The sequence below is a fragment of the Geotrypetes seraphini genome, chromosome 8 (genome assembly GCF_902459505.1).
Source record: "Geotrypetes seraphini chromosome 8, aGeoSer1.1, whole genome shotgun sequence".
Classification (NCBI taxonomy): domain Eukaryota; kingdom Metazoa; phylum Chordata; class Amphibia; order Gymnophiona; family Dermophiidae; genus Geotrypetes; species Geotrypetes seraphini.
The window spans coordinates 110,406,027-110,422,015 of record NC_047091.1 but is presented as its reverse complement, the minus strand read 5'-3'; the positions used below and the strand labels follow the sequence as shown (position 1 = coordinate 110,422,015).

The window sequence follows — 15,989 nt, the reverse complement described above, 5'->3', positions numbered from 1 at the left end:
ATATAGAAAATTGCAAAACAGGAATGAGTCTTACAAAGATGTGACTGTACTATGCTAGCAGAAATGAATAAACTAACGATAAAAGAGGTAAAAAGGAGGTGACCTTGAAATAGTCTAGAGGTCACAACATGTAACCATGTTAGACAAGATAAGTGTAACAGGAAGAACAGTAATGCACTGAATAAAGATCTATATAAAACAAAGGACCAGTGGATAAAGGTACGGCCTGATTTGAGTACTAGAACAATAACCAATGGTATTAAGCGATGCTATAAAAATTTGCATATGTTAAATTGCACCCGAGCATATCCATTTTCTCTGTCTAGAGATTGAAAATCAAAATGAAAAACATGAATGTGACCTGTGTAGATAAAATGCAGAGCAAGAACAGGTCTAGAATTAAAATCTTATCTAATAGAATTTGGGTAGTGCAGATTGATGTTCAAACATATAACCCTCTAACTTTAGACCGAGTGATGCAATCTTCGGTTCACAGACTTTGTTCAAGATAAACTGGAGTAAATGAAAAAACATCCTAAAAAGGATGTAGTGGCCTCCTTCTCCCTAAAGCCACTCTCAAACCTCCGGGTTCCTTAAAAAGGATGAAGTAAAACAATAGGAGAAACACATGTAGGAAAAGATACTTCAAGTAATTATATGAGCCTCTTGGACAGTTCCGTATAAACATTGATAGTACAGTGGAAGGCATATTTCAAGAAAAAACCTGGTTGATTCTGCTTAAAAGATAAAGCAGAGAACCATTCTACTTCAATGATTAATATAGAGAATGTCCATTGATAGTGCAGAAACAGAAAAGTAAACACTGCTTGTTTTTTTTTTTTTAAATGGTAAGGGAATTAACTAAACAGGCTCTACACCCATGTTAGATCCTGCCACTTGTCTTTGCATGCTTGTATCCAGACAACAGGAAAAAGACCACCTTACAGGCTCTACACCCATGGTGGATTCCTGAAGTAGTATGGAAAGGCAGTTGCAACATGGATCGATGCTGGCTGATCCTGGTTAGAGGATAAAACAGAGAACCATTCAGCTTCATTGGTTAACATGGAAAAAAAGAATGTACATTTGATAGTGTAAAAGTACAAAGGCAGACACTGCTTCTCTTCTTACTCTGTTTTTTTATTTAAACACAGAAAGGAATCTAACTTAACAGGCTCTACACCCATGTTAGATTCCCCCCCCCCCCCCGAAATGTCCAGGCAGCAGGAAAAAAACACCTTCTAGGCTTCTACACCCCTGGTGGATTCCTGAAGTAGTATGGAAAGGCAGATGCAATGTGGATCGATACCCTGATAGAAACTGGATTCGGTACCTTGTAGCCCCAAAAAGCAATGTTACTTACCGTAACAGTTGTTATCCAGGGACAGCAGGCAGCTATTCTCACTAGTGGGTGATGTCATCAGACAGAGCCCCGGTACGGACGTCTCACAAGCACGTGTTGCTTGTAGAAACTTAAAGTTTCTAGATGCCCGCACCGCGCATGCGCCGGTGCCTTCCTGCCCGGAGATCCGGGCGTGTCTCCTCAGTTCAGGTAGCTAGCCTGAGAAGCCAACCCAGGGGAGGTGGGTGGGACGTGAGAATAGCTGCCTGCTGTCCCTGGATAACAACTGTTACGGTAAGTAACATTGCTTTATCCCAGGACAAGCAGGCAGGTATTCTCACTAGTGGGTGACCTCCAAGCTAACCTCAGTGGGATGGAGGGGAAGTTGGCGACTTAAGAGAATAAATTTTTCAATACTGTTTGGCCAAACTGTCCATCCCGTCTGGAGAGAGTATCCAGACAATAATGTGAGGTGAATGTGTGAACCGAGGACCAGGTGGCAGCCTTACAAATTTCCTCGATTGGTGTTGATCTGAGGAATGCTACTTTGGCTGCCATTGCTCTGACCTTATGGGCTGTGACCTTACAAGGAAGTGATAATCCAGCCTGGGCATAGCAGAAAGAGATACAAGCCGCCATCCAATTAGAGATGGTGCGCTTTGATACGGGTCTTCCCAACTTGTTAGGATCGAAGGAGACAAAAAGTTGAGGAGTGGTTCTGTGTGGCTTGGTGCGATCCAGGTAGAAAGCCAAGGCACGTTTACAGTCTAGAGTGTGAAGGGCCGATTCTCCGTGGTGAGAATGGGGCTTAGGGAAGAATACTGGAAGTACAATGGATTGGTTGAGATGAAACTCGGAGACCACCTTAGGCAGGAATTTCGGGTGAGTGCGTAGGACCACCTTGTCATGATGGAATACTGTGAATGGTGGATCCGCCATCAAAGCCTGGAGTTCGCTGACTCTGCGAGCGGACGTAAGGGCTACAAGAAAAAGCACTTTCCAGGTGAGGTACTTAAGAGGGGCCCTGTTGAGTGGTTCAAACGGGGGCTTCATGAGACGGGAAAGGACTACATTGAGGTCCCAAACTACTGGGGGTGGTTTGAGAGGAGGGTTAACATGGAAGAGTCCTTTCATAAATCTGGCGACCACTGGATGGGCCGAGAGGGGTTTCCCTTGTAGGGGCTGGTGGAACGCCGCAATAGCGCTCAGGTGGACTCGTATGGAAGTGGACTTGAGCCCAGATTGAGATAGGTGTAGGAGATAGTCCAGCACGGAGGATAAGGAAGCTCGCTGAGGTTCCTTTGACTTAGAAACACACCATGAGGAGAATCTGGTCCATTTCTGGGAGTAGCATTGTCGAGTGGCGGGCTTCCTGGAAGCTTCCAAGACCTCCCTCACTTCTTGTGAGAATTGGTGAGGGGTTACGTTGAGAGGAACCAAGCTGTCAGGTGGAGAGACTGCAGGTTGGGATGAAGTAGTGATCCTTGATGTTGAGTAAGCAGTGAAGGAAACACTGGAAGTGGTACTGGTTCCCTGCTGCTGAGTTGAAGTAGGAGGGAGAACCAAGGTTGTCTGGGCCACCGAGGAGCTATTAGAATCATGGTGGCCCGTTCGAGTTTCAGCTTGACCAGAGTCTTCTGGATCAGCAGGAATGGTGGGAACGCATATAGAAATCGTTTCCCCCAGTTCAGTAGAAAAGCATCTGCCTCGAGGCGATGAGGAGTGTAGATCCTGGAGCAAAACTGAGGCAGTTTGGAGTTGTGGGGAGCCGCAAAGAGGTCTATCTGAGGCGTCCCCCATTGCGTGAAGATTTGGTGAAGGGGGCTGGAATGGAGAGTCCATTCGTGCGGTTGTAGCAGACGGCTTAGTTTGTCTGCTAAGACGTTGTTCTCCCCCTGGATGTATACTGCTCTGAGTAGGGCGTTGTGGCGCACCGCCCAGTCCCAGGCTCGTAGAGCTTCCTGGCAAAGGAGGGCCGAGCCCGTGCCTCCTTGCTTGTTGATATAATACATGGCGGCCTGATTGTCTGTGCGAATGAGGATTACCATGTCGTGGAGTAGATGTTGGAAAGCTTGGAGCGCATTGAAGATGGCTCTGAGTTCCAGTAGATTGATTTGGTGTAGTCTTTCCGCACTGGTCCAGAATCCTTGGGTGCGGAGACCATCCAGGTGGGCCCCCCATGCATAGTTCGACGAATCGGTTGTGAGAACTTTCTGATGGGGGGGAGAGTGCATCAGCAAACCTCTGGATAGATTCGAAGAGGTCATCCACCAAAGTAGAGACTGCCGAAGAGCAGGTGTGACTGAGATGTGTTTGGATAGTGGATCGGACGTCTGATTCCACTGTGATGCCAGGGTCCACTGGGGGATCCTGAGGTGGAGTCTGGCAAAGGGTGTCACGTGTACTGTGGAGGCCATATGGCCCAGGAGCACCATCAGTTGTCTCGCCGGTAGAGTTTGGCGAGTAGACACCGCCTGGCAGAGGTGAAGAAGGGACTCCATGCGTTGCAGGGGCAGGAATGCTCGGAGTCGGGTGGTGTCCAGGACCGCTCCGATGAAGGGGAGGGACTGGGTGGGTTGCAGATGAGACTTGGAAAAGTTGATCTCGAAGCCCAAATTTTGGAGGAAGTAGGTTGTAGCCAAGGCCGCCGAAGTGACCTCTGGGGCTGACGGGGCCTTGATGAGCCAGTCGTCGAGGTATGGGAACACCTGTAGACTCCTGTCCCGGAGTGCTGCGGCCACTACCACCAGGCACTTTGTGAAGACTCTGGGGGACGAAGATAGGCCGAATGGTAGCACTCGATACTGTAGGTGCAGATTTCCCACCCGAAATCTGAGGAACTTTCGGGAGGCCGGGTGAATGGGGATGTGAGTGTAGGCCTCCTTGAGATCCAGGGAGCATAACCAGTCGTTCTGCTCGAGGAGGGGGTATAGAGAAGCCAAGGTCAGCATGCGAAACTTCTCTTTGACCAGAAACTTGTTGAGGGCCCGAAGGTCTAAGATGGGTCACAGGTCGCCCGTTTTCTTCGGGACGAGGAAGTACCGGGAGTAAAACCCTCGGTTCAATTGGTCTGACGGGACCGGCTCGACAGCCCGAAGCTGAAGTAAGGTTTGGACTTCCTGAAGAAGAAGGGCAGTCTGCGTCGAGCTTGAAGGATACTCTCTTGGAGGATGGTCCGGGGGGACCCGGTGGAATTGAAGAGAGTATCCTTCTCTTATGATGGTGAGGACCCATAGGTCCGTGGTTATGGCCTCCCATCGATGGTAAAAAAGATGGAGGCGGCCCCCTATGGGAGAGGCCGAGGTTATGCTCCCGGGAGGGGCGTCAAAAGGGCTGGGGAGCCTTAGGTGCAGCCGGTGGCTGAGGTTTTTGCTGAGACTTCTGGGGAGGTTGTCTCTTCGCAGGTTGTCTCGCAGCAGGCGTTTGTCTGGGCATGTAACGCCGCTGGTAAATCAGGGGTGGCCTGGAAGGTCGAGACTGTTGAGGTTTGGGTTTGGGCCGCAGGATGGATTGAAAAGATTTTTCATGATCCGACAGCTTCTTGGTAACAGTTTCGATAGACTCATCGAACAGGTCAGCTCCAGCACATGGTACGTTGGCGAGTCTGTCCTGGAGGTTGGGATCCATATCGATTGTACGGAGCCATGCCAGGCGACGCATAGCTACCGCGCTTGCGGCGGCGCGTGCCGAGAGTTCGAATGCATCGAAGGAGGATTGCATCAGCTGGAGGCGTAATTGGGAGAGGGAGGCTACCACTTCCTCGAACTCGAATCGAGCTTGGGTGTCTATGAACGGAGTGAACTTGCGGAGCACCGGCAAGAAGAACTCCAGATAGGAAGAGAAAAAGAAATTGTAGTTCAGCACCCGTGACGCCATCATGGAGTTTTGATAGAATTTTCTACCAAATTTGTCCATCGTTCTCCCCTCTCGGCCCGGCGGTACAGAGGCATAGACCTGGGAGGGATGAGAGCGTTTAAGAGAGGACTCGACCAGTAGGGATTGGTGGGAGAGTTGAGGGCCCTCAAACCCTTTATGGTGCACGATGCGGTATCGAGCATCGAGTTTGCTGGGAATCGCCGGTATGGAGTACGGTGTTTCGAAACACTGCATGAAGGTCTGGTCCAGTAATTTGTGCAAGGGGAGCCGAAGCGACGCCGTTGGAGGGTTAGGTAAATGCATGGTGTCCAGATACTCTTTGGAGTATCGGGAGCCCGTGTCAAGGGTCACATCCAGATCATCCGCCATTTGTCGGAGGAATGATGAGAAGGACAATTGTTCCGCCAGCGTCGGTCTGTGGGACGGGCTGGAGGAGGAGGAGGCCTCCAGGTCCATGGACATCGGGGAGTGGCAAGGAGAATCGGGCACCGATGTCTCCTCGTACTCCGGGCCCCCCGGAGGGGACACCTCTGATGAGGAGTATCCCCTACGTTGCAGTTTTTTCTGCGGTGACACCTCCGAATGGTGTGAGGAGTGCCAGGATGAGTGTCTCGATCGGTGCCCGTCTCGGTGGCGGGACGGGGATCGGGATCGTCTGTGCATCGCATGGTCTCCCGAGGCCCCCAAGTGGATAGGGCTGGAAGCGGTGGATCGCAACTGGGTTTGCGATGCGGGTTCTTGCGATGCTACCCAAGTCTGGTAAGGAGTACGGAAGAACTCTTCCTGACTATGCCCAGGGCTTCGAGTATCGATCGGAGGTCTGGTCCCATGTTGGCGCGGAGGCGTAATGGGTTCTAATGGCGGCATATCGGTAAGCGAGGCTTGCCGCGTGGGCATCGCCGCCCTCCCCCGTTCGTCCTCGTCGGTTGTCGAGGTCGAACGGTGTGGGGGAGGGGGAGGGGGCGGACCGCCCCTTTGGACCGGTACCGGGAGGTCACCCTGTATGGCAGCGATGAGCCCGGGTCCGATGGTCTGCATGAGCTCAACGAATTGAGCTTCCAGCACGGACCGTAGCGAAGCCGATAAGGAGGGATCCGCACCGAAAGGGGGTCCTCCTGCACGGACATCGCGCTCCTTCGAGGCCGAGTGCTTCTGCTTAGTAGCTTTCGGCACTTTGATGACCACTGGTGGCACTGTGGAAGGAAGAGGTACCTGAACCGAGGAGACCGGGGCAGGCACCGACGTCGAGCTCGTGGATGGTGTCGGGATGAACGATGCCGGTTTCACCACACTCGATGCAGGAGGGGTCGATACCGGTTTCGCCCGAACCGGGGAGGTATCAGATGAAGTGGAGGCTGAGGGATCCTTAGCTGCGTCCATGTTGAACATCGATTCCCACAATAGGCAACGCCGCTTGAATGAGCGTGCCGTAAGGGTAGAGCAAGGCCTGCACGATTTCGGGATGTGGTCAGGGCCCAAACACTGCAAACAGCGCCAGTGAGGGTCCGTGAGTGAAATCGCGCGTTGGCACTTGCTGCACTTTTTAAACCCGGTGATTGGCCGGGACATAGGCCGGAAAATCTCCGCCGCGAGGTCGAAGCCAGTGGGCCTGAGCCACGTGGCCGGCCCGTTCGACCCGCCGGAGGAAATAATCTTCTTTTTTTTTTTTTTTTTTTTTTTTACTGAAAAAGAAAAGTACTGTTAACTGTAATTAAAAGAAAGCGAAAACGCGGACAAGGAAGGCAAATTTAACTGAATTCAGCTAGCGCATGATGAAGTTGAACTTCTCAGCTCCGCGGAAAAGAAAGAACTGAGGAGACACGCCCGGATCTCCGGGCAGGAAGGCACCGGCGCATGCGCGGTGCGGGCATCTAGAAACTTTAAGTTTCTACAAGCAACACGTGCTTGTGAGACGTCCGTACCGGGGCTCTGTCTGATGACATCACCCACTAGTGAGAATACCTGCCTGCTTGTCCTGGGATAATGCTATGCTTAGGTAGGACTGATAGCAAAAAAGCAGTCTCTAGAAACAAGTCAAAATGACTGAGCTGGTCTCCGAGACGTAGATGAAGCCTCATGGTATCCTGATGACAAACCATCGATGTCAATGTAGAAAAGGGTGTTCATGCTTTGAAGATGACTGAAGTCATATGGGAAAGATCACCGTCAACGGGAACAAAATGTCGATGGCTTTTGGACCCAGAATGGCGTTCCAAGACATGTAGCAACACTATCTGTGAAAAACATCAAATTCTCTTCTTATGTGAGTCTGCGCAATGGAGTCCATAGGAAATTAAAGTCCAAAGACTGTTGGAAATTAAGAAACTAGAGCTGGAATGCTGTGCCATGCAGAGCCTCGATGTGAAGAACATCAGTGTTTTACTGGTAATCGATATTCCAATGAAGAGAATCATTGATGGTGTCGATACCTTACGTGTTTAGTACTGCTCCGAAGAAATGGAACATTCCATCAAACTGCTATTGATGTGATGCTCTGTCAAGAGTAAGCAGGTCATAGTTAATGTAACCATTGCAAAGTAGTGAATAAGTCATCGATCCTGGAAAAAATATCCAGCACCAAATCTGAGCTGAGTGGATATCAATGATGCTGAAGGAGTCAAGGGGTGGGAGACCTCACAGAGGATGCACCCCAGTAAGCAACACAACCTGCACAGAAGGACGACACCGGTGTCGATGTGATTCTTAAATGATGTACACTCAATATTCCTGGATCTAGGAGAGGTACCAGGTACTGCAAACGCCACAGTACTGTACCCTTGGATACAGACCGATGTTCTAAAGATGACATCGACGAGTTGAAGAACATCGATACTAAGTAGAGCGACATTTAAGGATAGACTCCGAAGCAGTAACCATGTGCCTTATGAGAACTATGTTCAGGCTAGCTGGCACCGATGAGGTTGCTGACACTGACGTAGAGATTAGTCTACAGAAAAAGTATACCAATACCTGACTGAGCGGGTATCAACGGTACCGCAGGGTGGAGTTCTACCAATCTAGAACCAATCAAGTCTTAATCAGCATCGATGTCCATCGATAATGAAGCAATGAGGTAATACACTTAAGAGATTGTTTGCAAAATTGTAGACAAAATTGAAATTAACTCATTTATAGGATTTAAAGAGCATTGCAGTCAACTGTTTTAGGGCCACAATGGAGGATTTTGGGTCAGGGCAGCACATTGGAGACCACTGGTCTATAACATTAACTTGTATCTCCTGTACGCTCAGGTACACTGAAGTCTTGCTTAGGGATGACAACACTGAGTTTGCCTACATAAACATACCAAAACAAAAACATTTTCCACTGAAATAAAAACACAAAATCTGCTGTTGTTAATTATGTTCTACCTGTGCACTAGCTGTGACATCCTCCCGCTGCTGATTGGTCATAGTCTCTAGAGCATCTACCTGCTCTTTCTCACAAGGGTCTTGTATTCCTGGACCACCTGCAGAGAAATTAGAGGTGATGCAGAGAAATTAGTGCTGATTAAAGAAAAAGTGTTTTATTTTATTAAGCATTTTCAAAAATAGTATATGCCAAATATGTAACAAAACAAGTCAAAATGCAAAAAGATACAATGAGCAAACAGCTCCACATCATACCACAGATGCTAGTCCATATCTAGGAGAGAAGAAAACCAAAACAAAACAAAAATACTTAAAAGGAAAACAAAGTCTCCCTTATAAAGTGGTGATTATTCTAATAGACCTTTCATTATTCAAATAGTGGGAATATTTTTTATTCTTCTCTTCTTTGCTTTAAGATAATTTGCAAGTAAACTTCCTGCCTTATTAGATTTTCCATAATACAAAATTAATTGGGGTAAATCTGAAATTCTTTCTCTTAATGTACATTGCATAAAAACTATGTTTGATTCATTTTCTTTTGTTTGGAAGGAAGATGGATTAAAATATTTAGGAATTTGGATCAAAAATACAGTGGATGATACAGTAAAAGAAAATGAAAAACTTTTATTAAAAAAGGTTTCGGAATTATGTGAACAATGTAATCCATTACATTTATCTTGGTGGGGGAGAGTTCAAACTGAGAAAATGATGGTGTTGCCTGTGGTTTGTTATCAAATGGGTATGATTCCAGTGTTTTTTCAAAAATCTTTTTATAAAAAATTGAATTCGATAATTATTAAGTTTATTTGGCTTGGTAAAACTCCTAGAATTGCTTTAGTATCTTTATAAAAGTCAATTAAGGAGGGAGGGGTAAATTTTCCAAATTTTTATAGGTACCATCAGGCCTATATTTTACGTCAAGGTATGTATTGGGTCCTCCCGGAGCTCATTGAGTACACTCCTGATATTTGGAATGGCGACTCCTGTGTCCTTTACATCCTTGTCACATTCTCAGTATCAAGATGCCCAGATTGTATAAAGAAAATAGAATTTTATTAGACACTTGGAAAACTGTGAGGTATGTCAGTAACTTAACTGTTAATCCTATAAATAAATCAACAAATCAATCTATATGGCTAAACTCCAAGATTCAAATTGGCGGATCTAAGATTGTCTGGAGGCATTGGTTAAGGGCAGAAATACGAACTTTAAGTGATGTTATTTCAAATGGAAAGCTGCTTGATTTTACACAACTGCAACATAAATTTGGGCTTAATAAATCACAATATTATCGTTGGTTGCAATTGAAGCAGGCCATTCAGGCAGGGTTCCCTGAATGGAAAAGTCTTAATTCTCAGTATAACATGGAATTTTTATGCTTCCAGGCAAACTTTCTGGGTCACCAGGGCGCACAGTGGTACAAAGTTATTAGTGAATTGGTTAATAAAAAGCCTAAAAATGGTCTTAGGGATATTTGGAGCATTGAGATTAAGCATCAGATTTCAGCATCTCAATGGCCACAAATTTGGTCTTGGAGAATAAGATGTACATTTTCAGCATCTATGAGGCAAACTTGTTTTTTTCTTTTGCATAGAGCATTTTGGACCCCAGTTAGATTACAAAAGTTGAATAGTTCATTATCTAATAGATGCTGGCATTGTAATCTTGATGTAGGGACTTTGGATCATCTTTTATTTTATTGTCCCTATATCTTGGCCTTTTGGAAAATCGATCTGGGATCAAATAAATTGTTTATTAGAAAATCCTGTAGCATTAACTTATGATACTGTGATATTTGGCATGTCTATGAGAAAAAAAGAGTCAGATATCGGCAAACAATAACAAACTTTTATTGATTATGACAGGAGTTGCCATTCAACATATTACTAACAATTGGAAAGATCATAGCAGACTTAATTTTAATTTTTGGTGGAATTCGCTATGTCATTTATATAAAATGGAACGTTCAATAGCGGTACAAAAAGGAAATTATAAAAGTTTTATTAAAATATGGGAGCCATTAACATTGTTTTGTAATGAATAGATACCATTTTTCTTTTGAAAATACACCATGTAAGGAAGGGAGGGGGGAGGGGTTGTTTGGATAAAATGTTGAAATAAAATTAATAATAGGGATGGAGGGAGGGTAGGGTAAGGATTTCTTTTAAGTTAATAGAGGATAATGATAAGTTTTTCAAGTGTTTAACTAAGTGTTTCTTATAATTCTTGTACATTTTATGAGAGGGTAAAATGAATTAAGCAAAATAGTGTTGGGAGGGAGGGTGGGTTATGGGTTTATATATATATATATATATATACACACACAATTGTTATTGTCTTGATGGATTTATCAAGTGTTGTTTTTGAGACTGTGTATGATTTTTCTTGTACACTTGTTGAATGATTAAAAAGGAATAAAGAATAAAAAAAAAAAAACCGAATAGTGGGAATATTGGTCCTGATGATCAAGAACATTTTAACCTTTTAATTCATTTTATCTGATATGGCATGGCTACAGGTTGGTAATTGTGCCATCAAACCCAAGAACACAAGTATTTGGATGAAAGCAATTCTATTGTGCTCTCATATACATGACTACAAACCTCACCTGGCAAGAGTATTCCAGTGGCTATGCATTCTAAGATTCTCCGCAAGGCATCCCCTGGACTCAATGGTCCAGACACACTGCTTAAAGCCTTTTCTACCAGCAGTTCCATTGCCTGCAAGAGAATGATGCAACAAAAAGAAGTCAGCACAACTGGCAAAATAACTATCATGTGCAGAAGGCCAAAATTTTGCTAATGCCAAGGGCTGTCTATTAGAAACATAATGGCAGATAAAGACCAAATGGCCCATCCACAGTAATCATTATCTCTTCCCCTCTCCAAGAGATGCTGCATGCCTATCCCACGCTTTCTCGAATTTAGACATAATCTCTGTCTCCACCACCTCTTCTGGGAGACTGTTCCATGCATCGACCACCCTTTCTGTAAAAGCAGTGTTACTTACCGTAACCGGTGTTATCCAGGGACAGCAGGCAGCTATTCTCACATATGGGTGACATCATCCGACGGAGCCCTGATGCGGACGCCTCACAAGCAGACTTGCTTGAAGAAACTCGAAGTTTCGAGTTGCCCGTACCGCGCATGCGCAAGTGCCTTCCCGCCCAGCACAGGGTGTGTCTCCTCAGTTCAGATAGCTAGCAGAGAAGCCAAACAGGGAAGGTGGATGGGTTGTGAGAATAGCTGCCTGCTGTCCCTGGATAACACCTGTTACAGTAAGGAACTGTGCTTTATCCCAGGACAAGCAGGCAGGTATTCTCACATATGGGTGATCTCCAAGCTAACCAGAATGGGATGGTGGGAGTGTTGGCAATTTAGAAGAATAAATTTTGTAATACTGTTTGGCCAAACTTTCCATCCCGTCTGGAGAAAGTATCCAGACAATAGTGAGAAGTGAAGGTATGAACCGAGGACCAAGTAGCAGCCTTACAAATTTCCTCAATAGGTGTAGATCCGAGGAAAGCTACTGAAGCTGCCATTGCTCTGACTTTATGGGCTGTAGCTTTACTGTGAAGGGGTAATCCAGCCTGGGCATAGCAGAATGAGATACAAGCCGCCATCCAGTTGGAGATGCTGCATTTAGAAATTGGATGTCCAAACTTATTTGGGTCGAAAGAAACAAAAAGTTGAGGAGCAGTTCTGTGTGGTTTGGTGCGTTCCAAGTAGAAGGCCAAAGCACGTTTACAGTCCAGAGTATGAAGAGCTGATTCTCCATGGTGAGAATGAGGCTTAGGAAAAAATACTGGAAGGACGATGGATTGAGGCGTCCGCATCGGGGCTCCGTCAGATGATGTCACCTGACGAATAGCCACAGAGCAAGCAGCCGCTCGGGCAGATAACTCAAAGGCATCGTAAGATGATTGCAGGAGATGGAGATGTAACTGAGAGAAAGAAGCAATGACTTCTTGAAACTCAAAATGCATGTGGTTATCCATATAAGCCAAAAACTTCAGTAGAAGAGAAAGAAGAAATTCAAAATAAGTGATGAAATAAAAATTATAATTGAGGACTTTAGAGGACATCATAGCATTCTGGTAGATGCGACGTCCAAATTTGTCCATAGTTTTCCCCTCCCTTCCAGAAGGAACTGTGGCATAGACCTTGGAAGAATGGGATCTCTTCAAGGAAGATTCACAAAGCACGGATTGATGAGATAACTGTGAAGTGTCAAATCCCTTGTGATGCACAGTCTTATACCTCGAGTCCAATTTTCCTGGAACTGCTGGTATGGAACAGGGAGTCTCCATGCATCGAGCAAAAGTCTGGTTCAAAAGCTTATGAAGCAGAAGCTTGAGACACTCTGCCAGAGGCTGAGGAAGACGCATGACTTCTAGATATTCCTTAGAATATTTGGAGCCAGTATCCAATTGTACATCCAAGTCTACAGCCATCTGTCGGAGGAAAGACGAGAAAGATAGCTGATCTGGCAATGCTTTGCCTCGAGAAGGACTCGAGGACGTCGAGGCAGCTTGTGTCGAATAAGAAGCTTCGGCATGGAAAAAAGCATCAAAGGAACCTGGTGACTTGGACGAGGCAATCGACACCGAAATATCCTCGAGGTCCGGCATCGGAGACCTCAAATGAGGAGTCGGTGGTCTGGTCGAGGTTGGAGTAAAGCGAGGCTTCGAGGAAGATGGTTTATCCTGCAAAGAACGATGCCTGGAAGAATGCCTCGATGAAGGCCTCGAACGGTGGTGAGAACTGTGTCTAGAACCAGATCTCGAGGATCGAGGAGATTTCGCCTCGGAGACGTAAGCAGCCGATGTATGAATAGGGCTAGAGGCTGTAGATCGAAGCTCCAGAGGCTTAGAGGAGGAACCTCGATGCACTCGCAAAGACTTTGCTCCTTGCCGAGAGTGTGAGGATTCTTGTCGATGCACTCACAAAGAATCTACTCCTTGCTTTTCGTGCTTGGATGGCAGACCAGACACTCGCAGAGACTCTGCTCCCTGCAAAGAGTGTGGAAGCTCCGACTGGGACATAGGAAGCGGCTTGACCTCGTGGGAGTCTGCTGAATGCCCAGGCAGGATAAGAGGAAGCAGTTTAGGACCCATAATAGTAAGGTACTGAAGAAACTGCTTCTCTAATATGGTCTGGAAAGAAGCCGGCAAGGATGGATCCACGTCTGAAACCAGACCACCTGCCTTGGCTGGAGGTTCCTTCGAGGCAGTGTGAGTGTGTTTCGATTTAGTAGTCTTGGACACTTTAATCACCACCGGTGGAACCGACTGCTGAGCTACCTGACCTGAGGAAACAGGGGAAGATATAGCAGATGACGTCAAAGCAAGAGCCGCTGCAAACGATGAAGGTCTGATGAGGCTCGAGGTGGAAGCAGGAGGCAAAGGAGCCTCGATGGAAGTCGAGGCCGAAGACGCCTTCGAAGTCGAGGGATCAGTCGGAGACTCCATCTCGAAGAGTTTGTGCACCAGAATGCAACGACGCTTGACAGCACGAGACTGAAGTGTTTGGCAAGGCCGGCACGAGCTTGGATGATGTTTCGGACCAAGGCACTTGAGGCAGCGTATGTGAGGGTCCGTGAGAGAGATCGCGCGCTGACACTTGCTACACCTCTTAAAGCCTGTAGCAGGCCGGGAAATAGGCAGAAAAATAGCCGCCGCAAAGTCGAAGCTCGCGGGCTGTGGCCGAGCGGCCCGTCCCGGAGAACGGACGGAAAATGAAAAAAAATATATTTTTTTGAACTAAAGGAAATAAAACAAAATAAAACAGCGATTTGTGAAGAAAATACACCAACCGCGGTTGTAGAGAAGGCAAAAGTGAACAAAGTTGAACGCAGACAACTAAGAACTGAGGAGACGCGCCCTGTGCTGGGCGGGAAGGCACTCGTGTATGCGCGGTGTGGACGACTCGAAACTTCGAGTTTCTTCAAGCAAGTCTGCTTGTGAGGCGTCCGCATCGGGGCTCCGTCGAATGACGTCACCATATGTGAGAATACCTGCCTGCTTGTCCTGGGATAAAAAGTATTTCCTTAGATTACTGCTGAGCTTTATTGAAATGATTAGAAGCCTTTTTTACACTGAAAGTATATTTATATTTAGGGGAAGGGGAGTTTGGAATATAGTTATATTAAAGATTTAATTAATAATTATGAATGTAATATTTATATGAAATTTTGATTACAATATCTGTGGGAAGGGTTAGGGGTGGAGGAAATAAATTTATGTATTAAGATGATAATAGAAAGAAATTCAAGTGATGTCTATAAGTTTAATTGAATTAATTTTTGTGTATTTTGATATAAGATGAAAAATGAATAAAGAATTTGAAAAAAAAAAAAAAGATTATTGCTGAGCCTATCACATCTTAACTTCATCCTATGCCCTGTCATTCCAGAGCTTCCTTTCAAATGAAAGAGACTCAGCTCATGCGCATTTACGTCATATAGGTATTTAAACATCTATCATTATCTCCTCTCTCCTGCCTTTCTGCCAAAGTATACATATTGAGATATTTAAGTATGTTCCCATACACCTCATGATGAAGACCACGCACCATTTCAGTAGCCTTCCTCTGGACCGACTCCTTCTTTTTGAAGGTGTGGTCTCCAGAATTGTACACAATATTCTAAATGAAGTCTCACCAGAGTCTTAAACAGGGGCATCAATACCTCCTCCTTCCTACTGGCTCCCTATGCACCCTAGCATCCTTCTGGCTTTTCAACCTATTTGGCCACTTTAAGATCATTACAATCATACCCAAGTCCCACACTTCTGACGTGCACATAAGTTCTTCACCCCCTAAACTGTACCGTTCCCTCGGTTTTTTGGGCAGGTCTTTCTTCATGTTATTCACACCATCTGGGGTGTCCACTCTATGCAGATTTTAGTATCATCCGCAAAGAGACATGTGCAGATGCTTAGAGCATCTGCCTGCTACTCCACATGGCTCCACTCCTCAGCGCATTCAGTGAGTTTTATATGAGTGTCCCCTGAGGAAGGTGTCTTGAATACGCTGAAACTTGGATCCTTGTTGGGACTACATTTATGAACAAAGATCTTCTCATTGGTTGAATAGACAGCTCCCTTGCCTTTCCTTGGACTGTTTGTATTTCAAGGCGAGGTGCTGTTCTGCTTGTCACAAATATGTTAAAAAGAACAAGTCCAAGAACAGAACCTTCAGGCACACCACCCAGAGCGATCTCCATTGACCACTACCCTCTGTTGCCTTCCACTCAACCAGTTCCTGACCCAGCCTGTCACTTTGAGATCCATTCTGAGGGCCTCAGTTTATTTATTAGACGTCTACTCTGCTTCTTACTACAAAGTTCTCCAAAGTTACTGGGCAATTTCCCTTCATTTAAATCATGCTACTCTAGATTTA

The 15,989-nt window shown here is 45.9% G+C and overlaps 1 protein-coding gene across 2 annotated transcripts in view; it reads right to left on the bottom strand.

Annotated features, from left to right (window-relative positions):
* The window catches only part of ZFR2 (zinc finger RNA binding protein 2), a 353,820-nt gene that overhangs the window by 19,876 nt on the left and 317,955 nt on the right, over positions 1-15,989 (bottom strand). For both annotated transcript variants that reach the window (XM_033954204.1, XM_033954205.1), the window contains exons 17-18: positions 11,198-11,309; positions 8,590-8,687 (exon numbers count right to left, since the gene is read on the bottom strand). In XM_033954204.1, coding sequence (XP_033810095.1) covers positions 8,590-8,687; positions 11,198-11,309 — 210 coding nt within the window. The remainder of the gene's footprint in view (positions 1-8,589; positions 8,688-11,197; positions 11,310-15,989) is intronic.